Raw genomic sequence first — 22,792 nt, forward strand, 5'->3', positions numbered from 1 at the left:
ATGGGGACATGGGACTCCATTACACTATTACCCATAGTAAAAAGTTAAAAAAAATTAACCTCCTGCTTAAAAAGTATGTTATGAGTGTTTGCCTTTGGAGAGAGAAACCAGACGGCTGGGAAATGGGGAGGGGAGATTTACTCTTTATTGTTTTCTGTTTTGTACTGCTTGGATTTGGATTTTACACCATGGTTCTATATTAACCATTCAAGAATATAAACTCATTTAAAAAAAAGAAAAAAAACCCACCCAGTTTAAATAACAAACTTCAAAGTGAGCTCTTGGTCATACTTTTCATCCAAGAAGTGTCTTTATTTCCGTTTGTTTCCCAAAGAACAGGTTAGGTACAACAAAATTAGTTCCATCTCATTATTTGAAGAGAGGGAGGTGTATGCAGACGGAGGGGAACTGACCTCTTGTGTGTGTCTGTGTGTGCATGTTACCTGTGAGGGAGCTGGGGCTATAGAGATGGTAGGCTAAGGAGTTAAACCCTTAGAGCCACCAGACAACGTCACTTGAAAACACAAGGTATGAAATATAAATAACAGTCAGCTACTTTCCTTCAATCCATTTCTAAGCAGTTGTGTGACTGATCAATTTACAAATCGATTGGCTGACTAATTCACCTTCTCTGCTGCCACTGCCACCGCCTATGGCCAGGGTGGGGTCAGCCCAACTTCTGGCTGGCAGGGGAGGATCGGTGGCCTCTGTAGTGGGCGAGCAGGGTCACTGCAGCTCTGTGAGCAGGTGGAGCACGTTGGCCGTGTACAGGTTTTGCTGCCCGCTGGCCCCGCGCAGCTGCACGGGGTGGAGGCTGGGGTGGGGAGGTGTGAACTGCACGGGGCAGTAAAGCTCGTTCAGGAGGAACCAGGTGGAGTCTGGGTCCACCTTCATCAAGTGGAGGAAGACACTGTGGAGAGATGGAAAGGAGTGAGTAGAGGGTACAGGCAGGGAAGGTGGGGAGTGCTACAGCCCCAACCAGGAGACTATTTACCAGGCTATTTGAGAAGAAACCGGTAACCATATCAAGTCACTTCAAATAGTAGAAATAACCCACTTGAATTCATAAGACAAGACCAGTAGGATGGTCCCAAAGCCCAACAGAAATACAGGTAACAGTTTCATATCCACTGACATACAGAAAACCAGTAATTAGTCTAAGCAGAACAATATTGACAGCAAACAAGCTCTTGGCAAAGAAAGAGGCTGAGTTCCAGAGTGTAAAGCAGGAGTTTTCATAAAGAAGAAAAATGACAGAGTGTACCCTTTCTTAAAGGCTTTGCTCAGCTCACAGGCCCAGCCCAGGGTCAGGGGCAGGCCCAGGGCAGGGCTCCCTGTCCTGCTCGGGGGCCCTGAGCAAGCCTCATTATTATGGTCCTCCAGCATGGTGCTGAACTTGGCAGTTGGAGCCTTTCTGGCTGAGAGCCATGGATACTTGGTGGTGCGAACAGACACTCATGGCTCCCGTGTGAGGAGCCCGTTTCCTCACAGGGATCAGATCCACAGAATATGCCGCCTTTAGCAGGCTGGCAAAGGGCTCTTTTATTCTCCTGGGGCAGGACTGGCTGAGCCCTGCTCTGTAACCTTTGGCAGAGATAGAGCACTGATGTCCTCTGACACGTGACAGGGACAGAGCTCAAGGGCCTGCGCTACTGAACGCCACACAGCCACCGAGGGTGGTTTTTGCCTTAGTCTGAACTTTGGGGTCATAACCTGTGCCTCTTAGCTGCTCAAATACTATTTCTGAAAGATCAGTCATGTGCCCAGGGCCACTGTGTTGGGCAGTCCAAGTGTAAACTTCATACGCGGTGGCAATTCAGTCTGGCTTGGCAATCCCTGGAAGAATGGGGCCCTCCCACAGTGGGCGGGACCTCCCAGCCAGTCTGCCCATCTCAGCTCACAACTGCCTGCTCAGAGGCTGGGCTCCCCATGCCATTTTGCCCATACCACTGTGCCCCAGTAAGGCTGCCCCTTACTTTTCTCTTTCGGGACACCTTTCCCAGCACATATTGACTATTGATCATCTCCCTTACAACACAAGCTCCCCGAGGGCAGGGACCAGCGACCACATCTGTTCTGTAGGTTGCTGTATTTCCAGCACCTGGAATGGCATGTGGTCAGCATCCAGTTAATGTTGACTGAACAGGTTCTCATTTCTCTTTTATCTTTTTTTCCCCGTACAATATGTCCATGTAACAATGACTGAATTCTCATTTTAATGAGGACGTGGCTACATTGCACATGAATTACTACATGAGTTACTACATTGCACATGAATTACTACATTGCACATGAATGACTTTAGACGACTTTAGACGACACCCCTCTCTAGAATACTTAAAATTCTACAAAAGGATCTGAAGGAGGGGTTAAACTCTCACCATCAAGGAAGGAACAAGGAAGATTATTAACAGGATTCAAATTATCAGAGGCATCACTAACCATGTGGCTTTGGGAAGTTATTCAACTTGCCCTGTTTCAGCCTCCCCATTTCAAAAATGGGGGATGTACTTCACTCAGGGTTTTGCTGAGGTTTAAAGCACAGATCAAGCCCTACACAGTCTAGCACACGTGACCCCTATTTACCAATTAACAGTATGTAGTATCTATTTGATAAATTACATTTTATTCTTGGCAATTATTCTGAGGAACCTCTTGCATACTGTTCGGCATTAAATAGGAACTTCAATGCCTGCTAAGTGGGAGTAAATTCTGGGTTTTAATTTCACTAATATGAAAGACCTGCACCCTCAGGGGATTTGGGTCTTACCATGAAGCCAGTCTTGATATCATCCTTAGGTGTAATGGACATACACTAAAGAGGCCAGGGAGGCAGTGGGGGAGTGGGGAGGGTGGACAAGGGCACTGAATTTGCTTTTTTTTTTTTGAGACAGTCTTACTCTGTTGCCCAGGCTGCAGTGCAGTGGTGCGATCTTGGCTTACTGCACCTCCACCTCCCAGGTTTAAGCCATTCTCCTGCCTCAGCCTCCTGAGTAGCTGGGATTACAGGCGCCCATCACCATACCTGGCTAATTTTTGTATTTTCAGTAGAGACGGGGTTTCACCATGTTGGCCAGGCTGGTCTCGAACTCCTGACCTCAGGTGATCAACCCTCCTCAGCCTCCCAAAGTATAGGATTACAGGTGTGAGCACCGGGCCCAGCCTACTGAATTTTTTCCTGGCCTGTTCTGTGCCCAAACAATTTAAGTTTCCTTTGCTTAGGATAATCTTGTGTTTATAACCTCCACAGTGGTTGTTGGAGAAGTGATTAGAATATTCTAATTCATCGTTTCCACTTCACCGCAGAAAGGAGATGAGGCCTGCGTGGGAGACAATTTTTGTTTAAAAATAAAAATATCTTTGATAATTAGAGTGGCAAGGGAAATTATGAAAAAATGCACCAAAACCGGTGAGCAGATTTCTGTTTACACGTGACACAGTTGACAGTTTTCCCTGGTGCCAAAGACTGTTAGAATGCAAATGGTTTCATTTGATTTTTTTTCCCCTTTCAAGAGCTGGAACAATTTCTCAAGCTACAGCATGGCGCTCTCCCAGCTTCAAGGAATATTTTTATCTGGGCAACACCCAGCAAAGTGGTGCCACGCGACCCAGTTCAGTCATAGCTGCGCTGACTTACACAGCATGAAAACGCTACAATGTTCATTTTCTGAGCTCTTTTTTAACATGCTAAATATGAATGTTGTATTCATTGGCAGGAAAGGAAAGAAAATAAGCCACTCTCTTTGCCCTGCAAGATACCCACATAAAATATTAACAGAAAAGCAAAGGGAAAACATGTGCAAAGTTCACCTTCTTTTATTAAGCAAGAGCCAAACTCTTGGAAGGATTGTTTTGGGTCTCATTTCTTTGCTCTTAAAGGGGCAGATGCCCCAGAACGGCAGGAATGCACGTTCCGTCTCTCACCTCTGTGGCTTGGAGCAAGTTATTTTGCCTCATGAACCTGTTTCCTCTTTCTCCAAAGATGATCACACCTGGCCCACTCTCCTCACAGGTTTGTTCTGAAGCTCAGAGGAGAGGGGGTGCAGGACAACACTTTGAAGTATGTAACGAAAACAGTATTCCTTCTTTCCTTCCAGAGAGAGACAGAGAGAGAGAGAGAGAGAGAGAGGGAGACAGAGAGTCTGAGGCATAATTATCACTACCAACCTTAGCAGCATCGCCATGCCATGGATAATTTTCAGACACCCTGAAAAGGGCAAAACATTTGTCTTTTGTTTCACTCGTAACTTTCTCCATACTGACTTGGTGGCGGGGCGGCGGGGGGGGGGGTCCCAGTTCTCAGTCAGTGGTGTTCTAATTTTCCCCATTATTTTCAGGAAGAAACAGATGCAATATACTCTGTCCTCTGCATGCCTGAGGTGGGGAGCAAATGCCATGCCATGCAACCAGGTGGCTGGCAGGCGTAGCTGTGCTCTCCTCCCCGAGAGGCATGTGGCCTGCTGAACTCTAAATGTGACAAATTCCAAACCTACACCCTTGTTGGCTTTAAGCCCCCGGGAGCTGAGCCTGAGGCCCAGGAGGTCTGATCTAAGTGCTTAGCACCAGGCTTTGTTCCAAACTCTGGTGCCACTTTGTCCTGGGGCCAGTTCCTGCCTAGCCTTAGCTGGGAAGAGGGACCCCGGAGAGTGAACAGCTGAAAGCCGAAGTTGTTGAAAACTCCTTTTGCATAAGCCAAAGCCAGAAGACAAAGACAGGACCTCTGCTTTGAAGTGACTGGGGTAACTGCCTGGAAAATGTTCCCAATACATCTTGCGATGCGCAGGGATGGCTCTTGAACACGCCAAATGGCCAGTTCCATCTTTTTTTCAAACCCAAAGAGAAACACTTTTTAAAAAATGTATGTATACCATTTAACTCCTGAACAAAAATTTCTTTCTCCTCCCCCAGGCCCAAATCAGTGGCTCCAGGGAGCACAGTTATCAAGAGATTATCTGGTCCCCAGAGTATCGGGAGGCACTCAGCTGTGCCGCATGCCTCCGAGTGTCCTGAGGCGAGTGATTATCTCTCAATAACCTGTAGGGCCGTGTAGCTTAAATGATAACTTGACTTTAAAAAATTTAGAACTCGCTGTTAGGCAGTTTCTAAGCAACCTGTTTCCATGGCAAAGAAGCCTGGTGTTTATACTGATTTTTCACTTAAAATGCGGTTTTATTGAATTTCACTCCATGCAGGCAGCCATTTGCCTGCACTTCAGCCCTATCTACAACTGACGGCTATCAGTAAGTACCTAATAAACTCCAGATGCCAAACCAGAAGCGGCTCCTTCCTTCATGATCAATATGGGGGTGCTCCTAGTGAGCAAGCTGGGGGCAAGGAGGCGGGAATGGGGAGGGAGGAAACGTGCTCCTGGAATCTGGTCAGCTGGGTTTAAGTCTTATCTCTTCGTGGTTCATCAAACATTTACTAGAGCCTGGTCCAGCCCAGGCACTAACTGAGGTGCCTGTGGCACAAAGACAGAGGGACAAAAAAGGCTCTGCCCTCGGGGCTCCCTGTCTGCTGGGGTAGACAAGGGATCACAGAGGCCCATGGCGCACTGTGGCAAGGGCCATCCTAGAAGTGATGTGCGGGGTGGCACCAGGCATGGCTTCCTGAGAAGGGGCACAGCAAGTTGCTTCTCTGTAAAGAGCAGGTGGACCAGATCAGTTCTAAGATCCCTGGCAGCTCCAAGAGACCACGAGAGTTTTCAATCATGGGCACTGGATCATTATCCACCCCCACCCTCCCAACATGGCAAAACCAAAAAGAAACCCCTCTGCTCTGCTGTAGGAGCGAATATTAGAGTATGTTCTCACCATCTCTGTCTAGACAACATCTGCTCAAAGGGAGCTCTAGAAAACCGCCAGCCAATGAAGGCCCAGTGAAGCTAAATAAACTGTAACTGAAATGCGGGGCTTCCCGCACTCCTGGGTGACACGCTATTCTTCCTCTGTCAATTACTTGCTTGAGGGATCTGCTGTTCTCCGTCTCCTTCTGGATTTATAAAATGCTCTCATGAGCCGTCAGGGTAAATGCCAGTGGTAAAGAACATGTGGCTTTGTGATCTGTTTGTTTGCTTATTTATTTGGGGCTTCTAAAGAAGTTACTCAGAAATGTCTCCTTAGGAACACGATAGGCTCTCTCTATGTGGGCACCGCTAAATGCAGTGGGAAAGTAAGCTCACTTGTGGGAAAGCAGGCATATCCACTAAGTTATTTTGGTGTTCCCGTTGTTCCTTCTCTGGCAGCACAGCCTCCACACTCTCCTTCTCTCTGGCCATCTCTTCTCCCATCACTCTGTACATGCTGATGCTGCAGATGAGGCCGTGTGTTTCCTTTTAAACAAATGGATGCTCAGGGTGTCGATGCGTCCTAGCCAGCAAGCAGTGGGGCTATGTTTCTATACTCAGTAATTTACTCTAATGGGTCTCGGTTCATTGGTTAACCAGTATTTCAAGCCTGTCCTTTCTTGCTATTCCATTTAGCTATCTTCCCCTGCACGGAGGTCGTTTTTTGTTTCTAAATGTTGGAAATGGAGGATTATGACTTGAAGCAACGAGTTACTCCCCAAATAAATACTACCAATTACCTTTGCAGCTATACATGCTGGTTAGACTTAACTATATTTACCTGTTCAAAACCATTCATCTATTGATCTAACACCAATATGCGTACTCACACAGAGACTCATATCAAAAATATTTAAATGCAACAAGGGCAGGCTTGAAAACCATAAACACCAGTAGAAGCAAATGATGCTAACCATACCCCTGAAGTGCCGCAAGATAAAGTATCATAAATGCAGAGGAATGACTCCATTGCTTTGTGCATATTTAAAAGGATATGGCACTGAGAGGCCCAATCTGTTATAGACAATTCAAAAATAAGCCAGAACCTAGGAGGGTTTAAATCCCACTAGGGCGAGATTTAAAAGCGGCCCTTTCCATCTGGCCAGTTCTCCTGCCTCCAGGAACCCTGCAAGCCTAGATCCCACGACAGTGCTGTTGGGCACAGATTTCAAAGTGGCATTCTGTGCTGAGCACTGTGAGGGCTGACTCGGACCTTTCCCCCAGCTGGCTGCACTCAGTTCCTGCCACATTCAGTTTCCTGCACCTCCCTGGAAGGTATGTACCCTTGAAGATAAAGACATCTTCATAGCAGCCTACCTATCTTGCCCCCCTCCTGCCTGAACTGTTTTCCTGTAATCTGTGCTTTGGCACTAAGCCAGTAGTCTCCACTCACGGATGCCTTCGGAAACAGCTCTAGGAAATGTACTTCTGTATTTACTGCAAGGACGTTGAGGATATTACTCACGATAGTACCCAGTGTTCTTTTAAGATGACCCATGGAGAAATTTTCCTCAAGCCTCAGTAATAAGGAAATCCATGCTTCTTTCTGAAAAGCTTTCTTTCCTTTTCTTTTAAAAAACTCTTATTCAGGTACTTCCTGTATCATTTTCCTCTTTGCTGTCTGTCAGTATGCACAGAGCCACTCTGAAAGCTCCTCTCTGGCAAGAGTGCAGGGCTCTAACTGGATTGTCTATATTAACCTCAACTGGGTCTCATCTTGCTTTTGCTGTTATTTTTCCGTTTAAAAAATTTCTTTGCTTCCTTCCTCATTTCTTTGTTGCAAACAATTTATAAGATGTTCCAAGTCATTTTTGGAATAAGAAATTTAAATAATGATTAACAAGTACTATTTAGTGACTTCTACTCTGTGGTGGTATTATGTGCTACCTGACTTTACTGAATCCTTGTCATTGTTGTAGTAGGTGAAATAAGCAAAATAATATATATGCTCTTTTCAGTCTTATGGATGAGAAAACAGAGACTTTGAGAAGTGAATTAATTTGTCCAAGGCTATCTTGCTATCGAACAACAATGTGAGGCCTTGGTAGTTACCTTTGAAAATCTTCAACTCTCAACACAGCACTTGGCTCATCATAAGAGACCTAATAAGAATCTTTTAAAATACACACATACAATAAGACAATAGAGATCATCTCCCTGGCTACTTTACTCAGTACTGAGACAACATTTACTTCCGCGTCCCTGAGGTGTTCGAGAGGGATGGCAGAGCCTGCAGAGCGAGGAAATGACTACCCTGTGGTCGACCACAGCCTCTGACGACCAGAACCCACTTTGTGCCGGCAGTGCTGCGACCAGGCTCTATCTGTCATCGAGAGCGTTCTGCTCCCAACCTGGCACGGCCTGCACTGTGCACACACACCCCATGCTTGGCTTTCCTACTGGGTGGTAAGATGGTTGACCCCGGCAGGTTATCAGTGACATGACAACACTAAGGAAGTAGGGACAGAATTGGCAGCATTGAATTTAAGTAGATTTAAGTAGCCCAGAGGTCCCTGCCTTCAGTTCTGAAACCCAGCAACCCACTTGGTTTGTAATCTGCCTGCCAGATGTCTCTTATCTTTGACACCATGAAATCAGGCCTATATATGCAGAGTGAACAGCTTCAGATCTGAGTGTATTTTTAGAACAATGGGACTCAGAAAGAAAAGCAGCAATGCCTGTCAAAAGATGGATAATAGGAAAGCTAACTACTTGGGTTTGGATTTGTCAACTATTAATCAAGTGTCAAAAGGAAAAAATATTAGGTGTGCCCTCATTTCCATGCTGGGTGCAATCCAAGGGGGAACAGCTTTGCAGTCCCAGCTCAGTCAAACTGCCCACACCATTTAAGGCGATGAGCTACTAATTTCAAGCTCAGCTGAACTAATGGATCACCTCTGTGGCTCCTCATCCGTTCAAATATAATAGGCTCATGTGTGGGTAAAGAGAGGAGTTGGGGCTCTGACGGGGATGAAATGGATGAGCCTGTGCCAGTCTGTGTTTGTCCAGGGTTTGAAGGCACCAGCTGGTTCTTTGATGGGTTGGGATCCTACTGCTAGAAAGAGAGCAGGGAAGTCAGTCAGTAAATGAACCTTCAAACCTGGTCCTGACTTCTGCAAACCGTGGTGGCACAATTAACATGAAAAAGACCTTTCGAGGTGAAATCTCCAGTTCAGATTTTAGTAAAGATGAAGCAGGCTTACAACTAGAAATTCTGTGGTCAGTGTCTATGTGTCTATGTGTAACATACACATCATGCATCACCTATTTGGGAAATTTACATACAATGTACCCCACATAGGTGTGTACACAGATGTAAATATACCTTCAGAACATAAGCAGAGGGCAGAGGCCCCTATCTTGTTCTCTCTAATTCCAGTCCCTAGAACAGTACCTGGAGACTCCCTGAACGTACTGATGCGATTCATCCACAAGGACCCTATGAGAATGAGGTTTTCATCTCCCCCAGTTTACAGAGGAAGAAAATGAAATGAAGCTAAATCATTTGCTCAAGGTCACATGGCCAGTAAGATCTCAACCTCGGTTTGTCCAAACCAAGACTGCTGCTTTTTCTCTCACACACAATGGCGAGGCAGAGGGAGCTGGAATGGCAACCTCCCCAGCGCCCCATCAGGGGCTACAGCAATAACAGCATCCAGGACTTGTGTGGCCAGAAGGTATACCAGCTGGTCACCACTTGCTGGCACCCTGCATCCCTATCTGGGCTCTGGGGTTAGCAGGTGGGGGTAAGACTAGGGGTGGAGGCCAAGCATCCTAAAAGCTTTGTTCCTCTATTATGAGACTTATTGGGCACTGTCTTCATCCTTTTTTCTTTTTCTTTGTTTTGAAACAGGGTCTCACTCTGTCACCCAGGCTGGAGTGCAGTGGTGTGATCACTGCTCACTATGGCCTCGACCTTCCAAGGCTCAGGTGAACCTCCTGCCTCAGCCTCCCAAGTAGCTGGGACAACAGGTGCACACCACTGCGCCCGGCTAATTTTTATATTTTCAGTAGAGACAGGGTTTCGCCATGTCGCCCAGGCTGGTCTGGAGCTCCTGAGCCCAAGTGATTCTCCCACCTCAGCTTCCCAAAGTGCTGGGATTACAAGTGTGAGCCTCATCACATGGCCTGACTTCATCTTTTCAAAAATAGGTGTTGTCTAGTTTTGTTTCCTTTTAGCCCAGGGTAAAAAGGTTCATTGGATGATGTAAAACCTCACTGCAAAAGCCAGGGAATCTCAGAGTCTGCTAAGAGACTGGCTCAAGGAGTATGGTTTTAATAGAGTTCAACTAGGCTAAGTACATGCATGGACTTCAAGGAAAAACAAATTTGGGATGTATGCTCTCTTTTCAAATTCCTTTCATGTACAGGAGGGAAAAGCTACATGGCCAGAAAGGCACGGAACTGAGAAGGCCCAGGGCATGCCAGGAGACATCTTGGAGGCTGAGAATTTCAATCAGCAAAGTTTGCCACTGCAGTCAGCTGAGATGGGGGCGTGGCTGATCTGACCTGTTGTCTGTAATCCAATGCCTACCCTCAGGGACACTGTCTTATTTTTAGCTCCTGGTATGCTAAGCCCTCCTCCCACACCACAAATATGATTGGCACATTTGTTACCCATTGAAGTTACTTAACTAGAGGGACTTTGGGGGAGCTTTTTTTTTTTTTTTTGCATTGCCAGTTAACAGTGACACCTGGTGGTAACACACAGCAAGGTCACACCCTGCCCTCACCTTCCTGCCCCTCCCCCATGCCTCCCCCAGTTGGAAGATTTATGCCCCCTCCATACAAGGCACATTCACTAGATAAAAGCATTAAACTGGAATGGCATCTCTGTTCTTAGCATTTACAACCTCGGTTATATCAACCACCCCCTGATCAATTTCCATTTCTAGAGTTTATAGCCTGGATGTAAAAGCCTGCCACAAAGGCTATATTTAATATGACAAATTAAAAAAGCAAACACTGGTTTGGTCATTCTTTGGAGCCAGGAAAAGCAAACAGGAGCAAGGAAAAACCCAAGCGTGATGCACATAAAGACGAACTCTCATGGGGCTGCTAAGTCTGCCTCCACCCAAACTCGATGAAGGCGCCCCCTTAGAGGTCCTAAGCCCACCTGCCAGAGGGGCCCACAGACATGGCTGCTCTACAGGGCCAGTGCATATCCATCTCCTTCCAGAATGCATAAGGCCTTGCACCAGCCTCCTGCCCTGAGAGGTTCCCTCACCAGCCCTCTGGCAGACAGGAGAGCCATTTCCAAAGCAAGCTGGTCATCTGCCCAGGGTTGGAAACCCACTACCTCTGGTCTTCTCTGGCTTTTCTGAATACTAAGCCAAGGTTCCCGCTTGGGCCCTTGCAAAGAACACAGCTTTCTCTTCTCCCACAAGGGTAAGCATATGTAAGTGTGTCATTCTGACTGCGGTATGGAGAACACCTAGAGGGGCAGGAATGGAAGTGGGACTGGTGGTGAGGTCTGTCGTTCTGGTGGGAGATGATGGTAGCCTGGCCTGACCTAGTGGCTTGGAGGTGTCGTTTTGAGAGAAGTCATTTTGAAAGCAATTTTCCAAGTGAGGTAGGCAGGCTTTACTTTTGGTCATGGATGTGGGGTGTGAAGGTCAGAGAAGAATTAAGAACAAACAACGGGATGGATGGCAGGGCCATGTGCTGAGATGGGGACTCCACCTCATGCAGGGGACTTGGTTCCTCAGTACCAGTAGGAATGACTTTTCTTTGAGATGGAGTCTCACTCTGTCGCCCAGGCTGGAGTACAGTGGCACGATCTCGGCTCACTGCAACGTCCGCCTCCCAGGTTCAAGCGATTCTCCTGCCTCAGCTTCCTGAGTAGCTGGAATTACAGGTGCCTGCCACCACGCCAAGCTAACTTTTTGTATTTTTAGTAGAGACAGGGTTTCACCACGTTGGCCAGGCTGGTCTCGAACTCCTGACCTCGTGATCTGCCTGCCTCGGGCTCCCATAGCGCTGGGATAACAGGCATGAGCCATCCACCACACCCAACTGCCAGGTATGACTTTTCAATACTAAGTGGCTGGCCCACCCACCCACCCCTCTCTCCATGCGGTAATGAGGCTCACAGAGAGACCAGGCTTCCTATTGTCTCAAGCTTCTTCTCCCACTTAAAGAGCTTATTAATTTTGGATCAAGGACAAGACTGATTTTCTTCCCCCCGACTTCAAGGTAAGTTTGCAGGTGATATGTGTGAAGCAATCCACCTAGCTCTTCCTCCTGCTCCCTGCCCGTCAGGAGGGAGGCCATCTGACTCAGCCGCTGAACGGAATGTGCTGGAGCAAACAAAGGGAGCTGCAGTCAAGTGGTGGGGCTGCGTGTTCCTCCACCTGAGGCTCCCTGAACACCAGCTCAAGATTCAGCAAGGTCCAATTCCGGGTTTAATTGCTTTCAGCGGCAGAAAAAGAATTAGAAATGAAAAGATAATGAATTGAGAATATTAGCTTATTTGATGGTTCTAAACTTGAAGGAAGGGATGGGGTGGGTATAGGAAAAGTAGAATGGAATGGGGAATGTGAAAATTAGACCTTTGTAACTCTTGGTTGTAATAGGCATCTAAAAGAATTTACTTCAAGATAAACTCATTATGTTCTTGAGTTGCACTTTAAATCACAGCACAATCAGCTCCAGGGGCACCGCCCAGGGAGAACTATTTTCACCCTAAGTTGATTCTCTACAGAATAAAAATGCCTGGGGACAGAAGCTGGTTAGGATGCGCCCCTGTGCTCACAAAACTATGACTGATTCTGGGACTAAGGGATGTGACGGGAAAGGGACAGGAAGAAAAAAGGAAATGGGAAATCAAGAGCAAAAAACAGCAAAGGACAATAAATCAGTTCAAGAAGATATTACCATCACTCCCAGGGAGTGCAAGGTTTATAAGGGGCAAGCTGGCTCTCCTCACTGCACAGTCAGAGCAGCCTTTTCGCCCCTCAGGGAATGAGGTGACTCCTAACTCCCACCCCACTGAAGAGGATCAGGGATGTGCCTCGAGAAGCTAGGAAGAAGCAGGGATTCTGCTGCAGGCATGAAGCTGGTGAGGCTGGAGGAGCTGCAGGGCCCAGAGCGGCACACAGTGCCAGGCCCAGCTTTCGCCCCAGCAGCAGACATCCTGGGATGGCAGTTCCAGGATGCAGGCTGCTCCCGCCTGGAAGGAACGCTGGGAGAAGAGGGGCAGAGTAGACTTTGGGTCTCACGTCTGGGGAATGCTGTTGTGCTCAGAGAGTTTCAGCTCTTAGTCCTAAAGTAACCAGCAATAGCTTCTTCTCCTAGAGGTGATACAGCTTTTCTCAAATAAGTATGGTCAAACTCTTAGAAATTGGAATCACCTAGTTTCAGAACCAGAAAAGGCCCTTTAAGCCATTAGTCTGGCAGCTCTTAATGTTCTTTGGGTCACAGATTCCTATTAGAACCTATGAATGGTTCCTATTAGAAAAAGGCACATGTGCACCTGCCTGCACACAAACAATTCTGCATGGCACTTGTGAGGGTTCATGGCACCAATGCCCATCTAAGACCTGCTGTGGAGTCGACGTATGCCTTATCAGGAACCCAGCACTTTCACTTTGCTGTTGAAGGAGCCGAGGCATGAAGAAGTGCCAGGCACCTGGTCTCCAGGCCTAGAAACAGATTCCCCTCCAACCAGGAGGGTGCTGAGTCTCTCTAGCACACCGTCTTTCTGCTTCTTGACCCTCTGGAATTGTTGCTGACTTTGCAGGAGAGGAAAAGGTTACCGGCAAAGAGAAACACATCTAGTAAAAATACCATCTCTAGTGCTGGCACAGTTAAAGAAATTATCTTAACCTGGCAGGGAGAGAGAGAAAACAGCAGAGATGCCTCAACTCTGCTTGCCATTAGCAAATCATCTGTAATTTAGAACAAACGTAAAGGGACGCGGGTGATCAGGCAGACGTACCTCCTGGCAGCCTCTTGTAATTTCACGGGCTGTTTGGCGCTGAGGTAAATCAAGCAGGCATCAGCCACTTTATTCAGGTCACCCTCACCTGCAGAAAAGACAAACAAAACAAGCGTCAGCCCTCACACTTCATTTGGGACAAGCAGTGACCAACTGTGTCTGCAGAAACTGCAACAGCTAGGCAAGATGCTCTGGGCTCTCTACTCCATCCCGCCAAAGAACACATCAAGATAAACAGACAAATGAGGCCAAAATAAGACGGAAGGAGGTACACGGGCGGGGGTGGGGGTGGGGGTGGGGGTGGGGCACAATTGAGCAGAGGGCATGATGGCAGGGGTGAGACAGATGCTGAGTGTGTGTCCAGCTGGAACTGCCTGGTACCCACCTAGGTCCAGTCTCTCACAGAGGGGGCCCAGGCCCTGTAGGACAGCCAGCTGCAACTTGAAGGCCAGTGTGTGCGAGTAAACTGGTCCAGCCCTGGCACTGATGGGGGCCTGGGTGACTAGGGAGCCAGCCAGCTTTGGCAGGACATCTTTGCAGAACCGGCTGCGTAGAAAGTCGCCACACTTGCTTCCCAGAGTACGTAAAACCTGCAGAAACAGCCCCCAACCTGGTGAGTGAACATCGTCAAGGCAGCAAGAGAACTAAAGAACGCTTGGTAATTCAATTTCATCTAGGTCTCTGCTTGGAAAAAAAATAGAATTACTGCTGTTAATTCCTTGCCCATGGTTTGTGATTCTGACAGTTATGAATTTGGAGGTCTCTGCTCCCAAGGCATGGTTGCTTCTATCCATAAATACAGATTACACAGCAAATAATTCAAAGGAATCTTGGGTTGGATGAATAATATGATTAATATCTTGATTTCCCTCCCATTTTTGTTAAAAAAAAAAAAAAAAAAGAGAGAAGAGCTTAAAGCAGTTCACATAGATCATTTCTTGAATCTTCCTAACATCCCTTGAGAAAATACATATGCTTTTAACTCTAGCTAGCTGAGCAACCATGAACACTATGGCCCAGCTGCTGCCACATGCAGGCATCAGGAGGTTGGTGACTAGGCCAAGGTCCCTGGGCTGAACCAAGGCAGGGTCCCTGAAGTTGCAGCCGACTTGGTGATCCTTCTGTTCAGCTGTACAACCTCTTATGCACATCACCCTCATTCTATCTTTCAGAACAGATAGTTTCTTTGCATGTCTTGTTTTACACTTTCTCTAGCAGAACATATTGAAATGTTTTGCCCTGCTGCACAGGACTGAGTATACAGGATAATAGGAATTTCTTTAAAAATTGGTAAGCAAGGCATAACCAGCACAGAGTGTTTGCTGATTTTGCAGAGAACAAGACTCTCATTTCAGGTCCCTCAGCTGAATGGCACAGCTTCTATAGACCTCGGTGTCATCATTGTGTCTGTGCATGGGGAAAGCAGCCTCAGTTATCGTGCACACATCTTTATATTTTTTTCATTTTTCTTTGCTTGCTGTTATTTCAGACAACCTAGTCTCACCAACCCCTCTCACCCCCCAGTACATCTGGATAAGATTTAGCAATACCTACCTCCCTCCCCCTTAATCTTCCTCTTTTTTTGGCACACATACATACACAAGCACGCGTGTCATTTTGTGAATTTTGTTTTGGGAAAAAAACATTAATTTTTAATATTTTAATTTGGTCTAGTATATGCTGAAGAATTTACAGAAGATCAAACTACTTTGGCCAACTGTATCTGGTGCATTACCAGTTTCATTTTGTATCCCTACACATCTTTTCTCTCTGCTTCATCTTACGCACCTTCTTCTAATTTACGGTAGCTTGTTGTGGTATGTATCTCTGTAGGTTGCCTTAAGGGCTTTGAAGAACAAGAAAGGATATAAATAAGCTAAAATATCCATGCTAATGTAAGCTAAACTAAGCCAGGGAGAATAATATATATACATACATATAGGACTTACATATATATAGGACTGTTAGCTTTTCAAAGCATTTCACCAAATAGTCCCATTTTATCCCTGACAACACTATGAGAAAGGTGGGCTAGGTGTTCCTAAGCCCAACACGAAAATGGGTGGTCCCGGGTTTTGCCAGCATCACTCAGCTGGGCAGAGGACACCCACTGCTAGAACCTCGCCCCTTCACCTTGACTCCTGTGCAGTGCAAAGAACATGGAGTGAACTCACTGCTCTGGGTTCCTATCACTTACTAGCTGTTTGATTGTGAGAAAATTCCTTAACTTCTCTGAGCTTCTTTCTTCCTTCGCCAAAAGTAAAGACAATATACCTACCTTGCAAAGTGGTTTTAAGGAGACAAACTCCTGTGTGGAGGAGTGCTGAGCTTACAGCCTGGCCTTTTCATCTACTGGTTCATCTGCTTCAAATTCAAAAGGAGACTGTTACCTTCTTCTTTGTGCTTTTCTTATGTTTCTATACTTTCTTCACAGTATGTGACATTGCAATCAGGTGAAGAGAACCAATCCAAAAGGCCCCAGTGAGCTCTGCGCCTACTAACTCTACCCTCACAACAGACCATGGGGGATGCTGGTGCAGTACCTTGAAGGCTCTAAGCACTGCCAGGGGGGCATCCCGTGTGAGTCGGTGCACGAGTGAGGGCCAGGCCCGATGAGCCAAGGGAAGCAGCTGGTTCTTGTGGGACTGCAGAACAACCACACACAGATCCAGCACATCCAAGACCTGAAAGAGACATGATTTCAGCAGATGGTACAGGCTTGAAAACAGATACCTGGGATCAAGTCACCATTTTCAAAGAATAACGTTTAGAAATGTATTAATTGGATAATTGTTTTCTGAGTGCTGACTACATGCCAAGCACTAGCTATGTACTGAGGGGACACAGAGGGACAATATACACGTTTCCTTGCCTTCGCAGGGTTCGTGGTCAGCTGGGGAAAGACCTTAATTAGATAACGCCTAAATGAAGTGATGATTAGCAATTGGGACAAGAAGGAAAGTCAAAGGTGAAATGCAAAGAAACGAGGGGAAGGATCTAAACCACAGACTGTTGGGAAGTCTTCGCTGAAGAAGGAGCTTCTAAAAGAAGACACAAAGGATGAGTAGGAGTTAGTTCTGTGAAGATTCATGCAACTGGAAACCATGATGAGGAAGACTCAGAGGTGGAACAGAGCTTTCCTAAGAAGTGAGAGAAGGGCAGCGTGGAGCGTTACAGAGAAGAGGTAAAATGGGGACCAACTACAAAGGGGTTTGTTAGGAGTTTTTTTATATTTTGTACTAAGTGCAGTGAGGAGCCATCAAAGCGTTTTAAGCAGGAAAGTGACATGATACAATTCATGTTTTAGAAAGGTCATTCTGGCTGCTGAGTAGAGAGGAGACTTGAAGGGGGAGAGAGAAACAAAGAGGCCCTTTAGGATCCACATGAGAGGAGCAAAGTGATGTGGCCACATGATGGCGGCAGAGGAGAGAAGTCAAAGGACTGGAGATCTGTTTTGGAGATGACATGGCTTAAATTGCTGAAAGACTGGATACTGGGGAGGGGAAGTGAGGGTTTTAAAAGAGCTGCTTCGGTTCAGGGGTAGCAACTGAAGAGATGCACGTGCCATTGAATGAGATGGGGAGCATGCAGGAGGAGAAAGTTGAGTGGCTAGGGGAGACCGAGTTCTGTTACCACTACATGGAGAGGCCCAGCTGGCAGTTGAGGTACAGGCTAATCTCACCAGAAAGGGTTGGGCTACCCTGCACGTAAACTGAATATCAGTTACCTTCCTTGTTTCCTGATCTCTTACATCTCAAACTCACTGAAAAGAGACGGCCTGCATCAGTGTTGCAGCGGTCAGTACAACGGTCAGCGCAGGCTTCCCTCCCGCACAGACGGCCAACCTTCACAGGGCAACTTCTCGTTAGTCAGCAAGACAGAGCGAAGCCAGCCAACACGAAGCAGTAAACCCTACTGGGTGCCTACTATGTGCTGGTCCGCACTGAAACTGGAACAGAAGAGGCCCTGCCATTGAGGGTTGAATAGTTAGGCAAGGGAGTAAAAGAAAGCTCGGCTGCGCAGCGGGGAGCAGGGGAGCAGAGTGGAAATGGCTGTGGTATCACGGACAGGCTTGGAATTTGAGCTCTGTTATTAATGGGACAAGTTACATGACATTTCATTCACTCAAAGATGCACGTTTCCCCTCTGCCTGGAATGTTCTCTTTGCATCTTTGCAGGGCAGGTTCCTTCTCAGCCTTGAGAAATGTTACCACCTCAGAGAGGCCTTCCCTGATGACCTCAGAAGGTAAATCAGAAGGTAAGCTAAATCAGAAGGTAAGCTCTGTCTTAGTCAGCAGGGTTTTGCACCGAGTAGGTTCCCAACACATACCTGCTGCATGGGTGAATTACTATTTTCTATCAAACAGAACCTGCCTCCTGGGCCTCTCCATGTAGTGGTAACAGAACTCGGTCTCCCCTAGCTGTTTCAGTTTCTCCTCCTGTGTGCTCCCTGACAGCCTTTCTCCAATATGTATGAATCTGTGTATTGCCTCTCTCCCCACAACAGACAGGGAGTTCCGTGAAGACGGGGATCGTGTCTGCATCATCCCCTCTACACACCCTCCACCTGACCTGCACTAGTCCTCAATAAGCATTTAGTACATGAATGAGTATATGTGTCTTTTTAAATGCTGTTTTATATTTATAATCAACAACTCTGTGAGGTAGGTACCATCATCTTCATTTTACAGATGAAGATGCTGAGGCTCAAAATAGTGAATTAAGTTACTCAAGGTCACATGGCTAATAAGAGGCAGAATCAGGATTTGAACTGACTCAGGTATGTAGGTCTGACTCCAACGCTGATGTTCTTAATAACTATGGTATGTATACAGCTGCTACAAATCCTCTACAAAAGGGAAGGTCTTGAAGGATATACAGGAGTATGTTGAATGCATCAGCCAGGCACCCACATTAAAGCTGTGCAGGTAAAAGGTTAAGTGCTTGCTGAATGGAACAACAGATGAATGCTAAGAGCTGTCTCAGGAAGACTAAACAAACTCCACAAAACACAGACCCTGAGATTTGAGATAATCTGTGATCAGGGTTTCCTAGCCCATCACCCCTGAGCAAGGCAATGTACCCTCATCACTAACAGTGAGTCACTAAGGCAGTTGTGTTTCTTTTTTTTTTTTTTTTTTTTTTTGAGATAAAGTTTTGATCTTGTTGCTCAGGCGAGATCTTGGTTCACCACAACCTCCGCCTCCTGGGATCAAGCGATTCTCCTGCCTCAGCGACCCAAGTAGCCGGGATTACAGGCATGCACCACCACGCCCGGCTAATTTTGTATTTTTAGTAGAGACGGGGTTTCTCCATGTTGGTCAGGCTGGTCTCGAACTCCCAACTCAGGTAATCTGCTCGCCTTGGCCTCCCAAAGTGCTGGGATCACAGGCGTGAGGCCCTGCGCTCGGCTGACAGTTGTGTTTCTCACTCCTGCCTGGGGGTAAGGAGGAATGCTGTTTCCCTTTGGGTGTAAGATCTTCTCCAGGGTGATTCGGAAAGCCCTGGCCCCCACTTCTACCCCACCCCACTGTCCTGTTATTGCAGTCACTACTGTATACTTCCAGCCCTTGCTGATGGGGGTGCTGCTTGGCAAACTGCCAGCAAGTCAGGCTATATTAGGAAGTGTTCAAGTTTTCCCTAGGATGAAAACAGAAAGAGAGATAAGGGCTAGTGTCAGGCTTGGAAGAATGATCTTTTAAAGTATTAAAACCTGCATCCTACATAGCTGAGAAAATAATATCCTTCCCAAAGCACATGGCTTTCTTTTCCTTGGAGATTCAGTGAATCCCCAAAACTTGTGGTTTTTAATGCAGGAGATTCAGCTCCTTTGGCATCTGAGCAGACACAGAAAGATGTAAAACTGTCACCCCACAGACAAATTCCTTTGGATGCCTTCTCTTGGCCACCACACATGGACTACGACATAAGGGGAGTTACGTGCTCATCCGTGTAGCCACTGCCAACCAGGCCACACCTTAGTCCTACTGCTCTGAGAATGCAGAGAAGCAGCTGTGCACTGACCTTCAGGCGGATTTGCAGATTTTTATCTGACAACAAGTGGATGCAGCGTTCCATCACATCCATGGCTATTTGGATCTGCAACGGCAGTGGTGGCTCCACATCTGGATGGGTGTCATTCTCGTCCACTTTGGGAAAGACTGACTGTTCCTCTGGAAAAAAAAGCACAACTAGGGGCAGTGTTGTATGAGTGATAAAACAGAGCTACCTAAATTTCTGTTCTTTATAAATTACTCAGTCTTAGGTATTTGGTTACAGCAGCACTGTAAATGGACTGAGACACCTCCATGCAAGGGGGAATGATGGGTACAGAAACCATAGTATAGCCATATAATGGCATTTTATGAGGTCCCTATTTTTTTTTAGAGACAAGGCCTTGCTGTGTCCATGCTGGAGTGCAGTGGTGTGAACACGGCCCCCTGCAATCTCAAACTCATGGGGTCAAGTGATCTTCCCACCTCAGCCTCCTGAGTGGCTAGGACTACAGGTGCGTGTTACCATGCCCGGTTAATTTTTAAATTCTTTTTACAGAAATGGGGGTCTCACTATGTTGCCCAGACTGGTCTCCAATTCCTGGGCTCAAGCAATCCCCCTGCCACAGCCTCTCAAAGTGCTGGGATTACAGGTATGAGCCACTACACCAGGCTTAGCATGGGTTTTAACAACAAGAGAAATGTTTATAAAATAATATTGTCTTAAAAAGACAAAAAGCACAACACAAAATTGCATATGCAGCATGAACACTACTACATATGTTTTTGCATGGGAGGAAGTACAGCAAAATATTAAAAGTGACAAGGTAATGAGACAACAGATGACTTAAATTTTTTCCCTATACCTTTGGTCTTTTCTAAATTTCCATTAATGAATATTTAAGATAAAAACAAGATATCTGGGAGGTTGAGGCAGGTGGATCACCTGAGGTCAGCAGTTCGAGACCAGCCCGACCAACATGGCAAAACCACATCTGTACTAAATTACAAAAATTAGCCGGCCATAGTGGCAGGCGCCTGTAATCTCAGCTACTTGGGAGGATGAGGCGGGAGAATCGCTTGAACCCAGGAGGCAGAGGTTGCAATAAACCGAGATCGTGCCACTGCACTCCAGCCTGGGCAACAAGAGCAAAACTCCATCTCAAAAAAAAAAAAAAAAAAAAAAAAAAAGATACGGTTCTCGTGTGGAGCCTTGAAGCTGGGACGTTCCATGGCTGGCCTCTGCTCTGTCCTTCACTTTTTCGTCTCCTCTTGGTTCATCCTTTGATTAAAAGGGGTGCACGTCTGTCTTCTCCATCAGGCTGTAAGAACTTCTGATGGCCAGAATCAAACCTTACTTATCTTTGTAGGTGAGGTAATAAGGGCAGCTTGGTGTAGTTCACAGGGCATGGAGTTTGGTTAGAGGAGGTTGGATCAAGTCTTGCCTCTACAACCTATTAGCAACTTCTTTCATCCTACATTACCTCATCTGGAAAAAAAAGGGATACAGCACATATACCTCACATGCTACTGAAAGCACTAAATGAGATATTACCAGCCATTATCATTCTCACTGCTTAGAGTGCTGCGTTGCATGAGATAGATGTAAGTTTGTAAATGGAAACATCACAAGATTTGAGAATTGCATGAAACCCAGGCCAAAATCCCTACCCTGAAAAATTTTCCTGATCTACTTACAGCCCCAGCCTCATTCCAACCCTGATCACCAGCTGTGCTCATTTCCACTGAGCAGAGCACTGCTCCCTTAACTTTTTCCAATTTCAGTTCCCTCTGCTGGAAAGACAGACTCTTACAGTAGAGGATGCACCTGTCTCTAACAGATGCTGAAAAGATAAATGAAAATGCATTTGTAGAATGCTTGGATTTCTTGGAGAAAGGGACCTCAGATATACAAGGTACTTTTATGTGCTTAAAACAAAAAACTCATGTCAAGCCAGCACTGAGGCAAACATTCCTTAGAATGCCAAGTGTGTGGTGTGTACTTGATGAATGATAAGCATAAAGATGATAGGCCTGTGCTTTTTTCCCCAGAGGGGAATTTGTTGTTTGAAATTCACCTATTGCAGAATGTTATTTGAGGGATGTGGATTTTCCTGGTATTGGAAGAAGGGTTTGACTCTTTCAGTCTGCTCTAAGTGAACATCAACTAACACTAGAAGATCCTAATCATGAAGGAATGGATTCACTGACAGTGCTCAAATTTTGAACAAGAATGGCAAATCTGGATTATGAGGGATCAGAATGCCTCCACTGCTTCAGCATTTCCAGGTTTGGGTGAAGGGTGCAGTTCACGAAAAGGATTGGGTTGGCTCAAGAAACAAATCTGAGAAGAAAAAGCCTGATAAATTTCTGATCAGAAAACTCTGTTCTTGGGGAGAGCAATGACTCAACTCTGCATAAATCATTATTTGGGTCCTGTGATGCTTCTCTGCTATTTAGAAGGCATTTGTTGCAGTGAGTTGTGTCGAGCTACTATTTCATGTTATTCTGCTGGAAGTACTGGCTTCAGTTCACCAGAATCTCACAGTGGAGATCACCAAAAGGAGGAAAAGAACAAAAAAAAGAAAAGAAAAAGAAAAAGAAATCTGTTTTATTCCAACCTAACAAACTAATTTGGGACTCAGTTCGATTTAGGATGGTTCTGAGACCACCAAGCTCATTATGACTTGGCATTTTATATTTGCAGAGAAGATTCTAATAATTTATTAATCCTTCCGTGACCTGAAGCTCCAGATTGAGCTTGTGAATAAAACAACAGGCCAGAGCTTCAACTAGCCTGAACTCCCTTCTTTATCATATAAATTGGTAAGAAAAACACTGCAATCTCCTCCCACCAATAAACAAATGGACAAAGCATATGAATAGACAATGGCCATAAGGAAAAAAACCTGTTAGGAAAGAAGCTTATAGAAAGACATTCAATCTTGTTGGTAATCAAAGAAATGCAAGGTAGATAACAAGAACCATTTTTCACCTATTAATTTAGGAAGAAGT

The 22,792-nt window shown here is 46.0% G+C and overlaps 1 protein-coding gene across 2 annotated transcripts in view; it reads right to left on the reverse strand.

The window, feature by feature from the left end:
- Positions 1 to 288: 288 nt before the first annotated feature.
- The window catches only part of TTI1 (TELO2 interacting protein 1), a 50,377-nt gene continuing 27,873 nt past the window's right edge, over positions 289 to 22,792 (reverse strand). The window contains exons 4-8 of one of the 2 annotated variants that reach the window (XM_005568973.5): positions 19,809 to 19,957; positions 16,328 to 16,468; positions 14,170 to 14,374; positions 13,785 to 13,872; positions 289 to 910 (exon numbers count right to left, since the gene is read on the reverse strand). In XM_005568973.5, the coding sequence (XP_005569030.3) occupies positions 727 to 910; positions 13,785 to 13,872; positions 14,170 to 14,374; positions 16,328 to 16,468; positions 19,809 to 19,957 (767 nt within the window). In that variant the 3' untranslated portion in view covers positions 289 to 726. Of the gene's footprint in view, positions 911 to 13,784; positions 13,873 to 14,169; positions 14,375 to 16,327; positions 16,469 to 18,903; positions 19,425 to 19,808; positions 19,958 to 22,792 lie in introns of those variants that run through there. The other variant, XM_045362963.3, reaches the window with a different exon arrangement.

Source organism: Macaca fascicularis, chromosome 10 (genome assembly GCF_037993035.2).
Source record: "Macaca fascicularis isolate 582-1 chromosome 10, T2T-MFA8v1.1".
Taxonomy (NCBI): domain Eukaryota; kingdom Metazoa; phylum Chordata; class Mammalia; order Primates; family Cercopithecidae; genus Macaca; species Macaca fascicularis.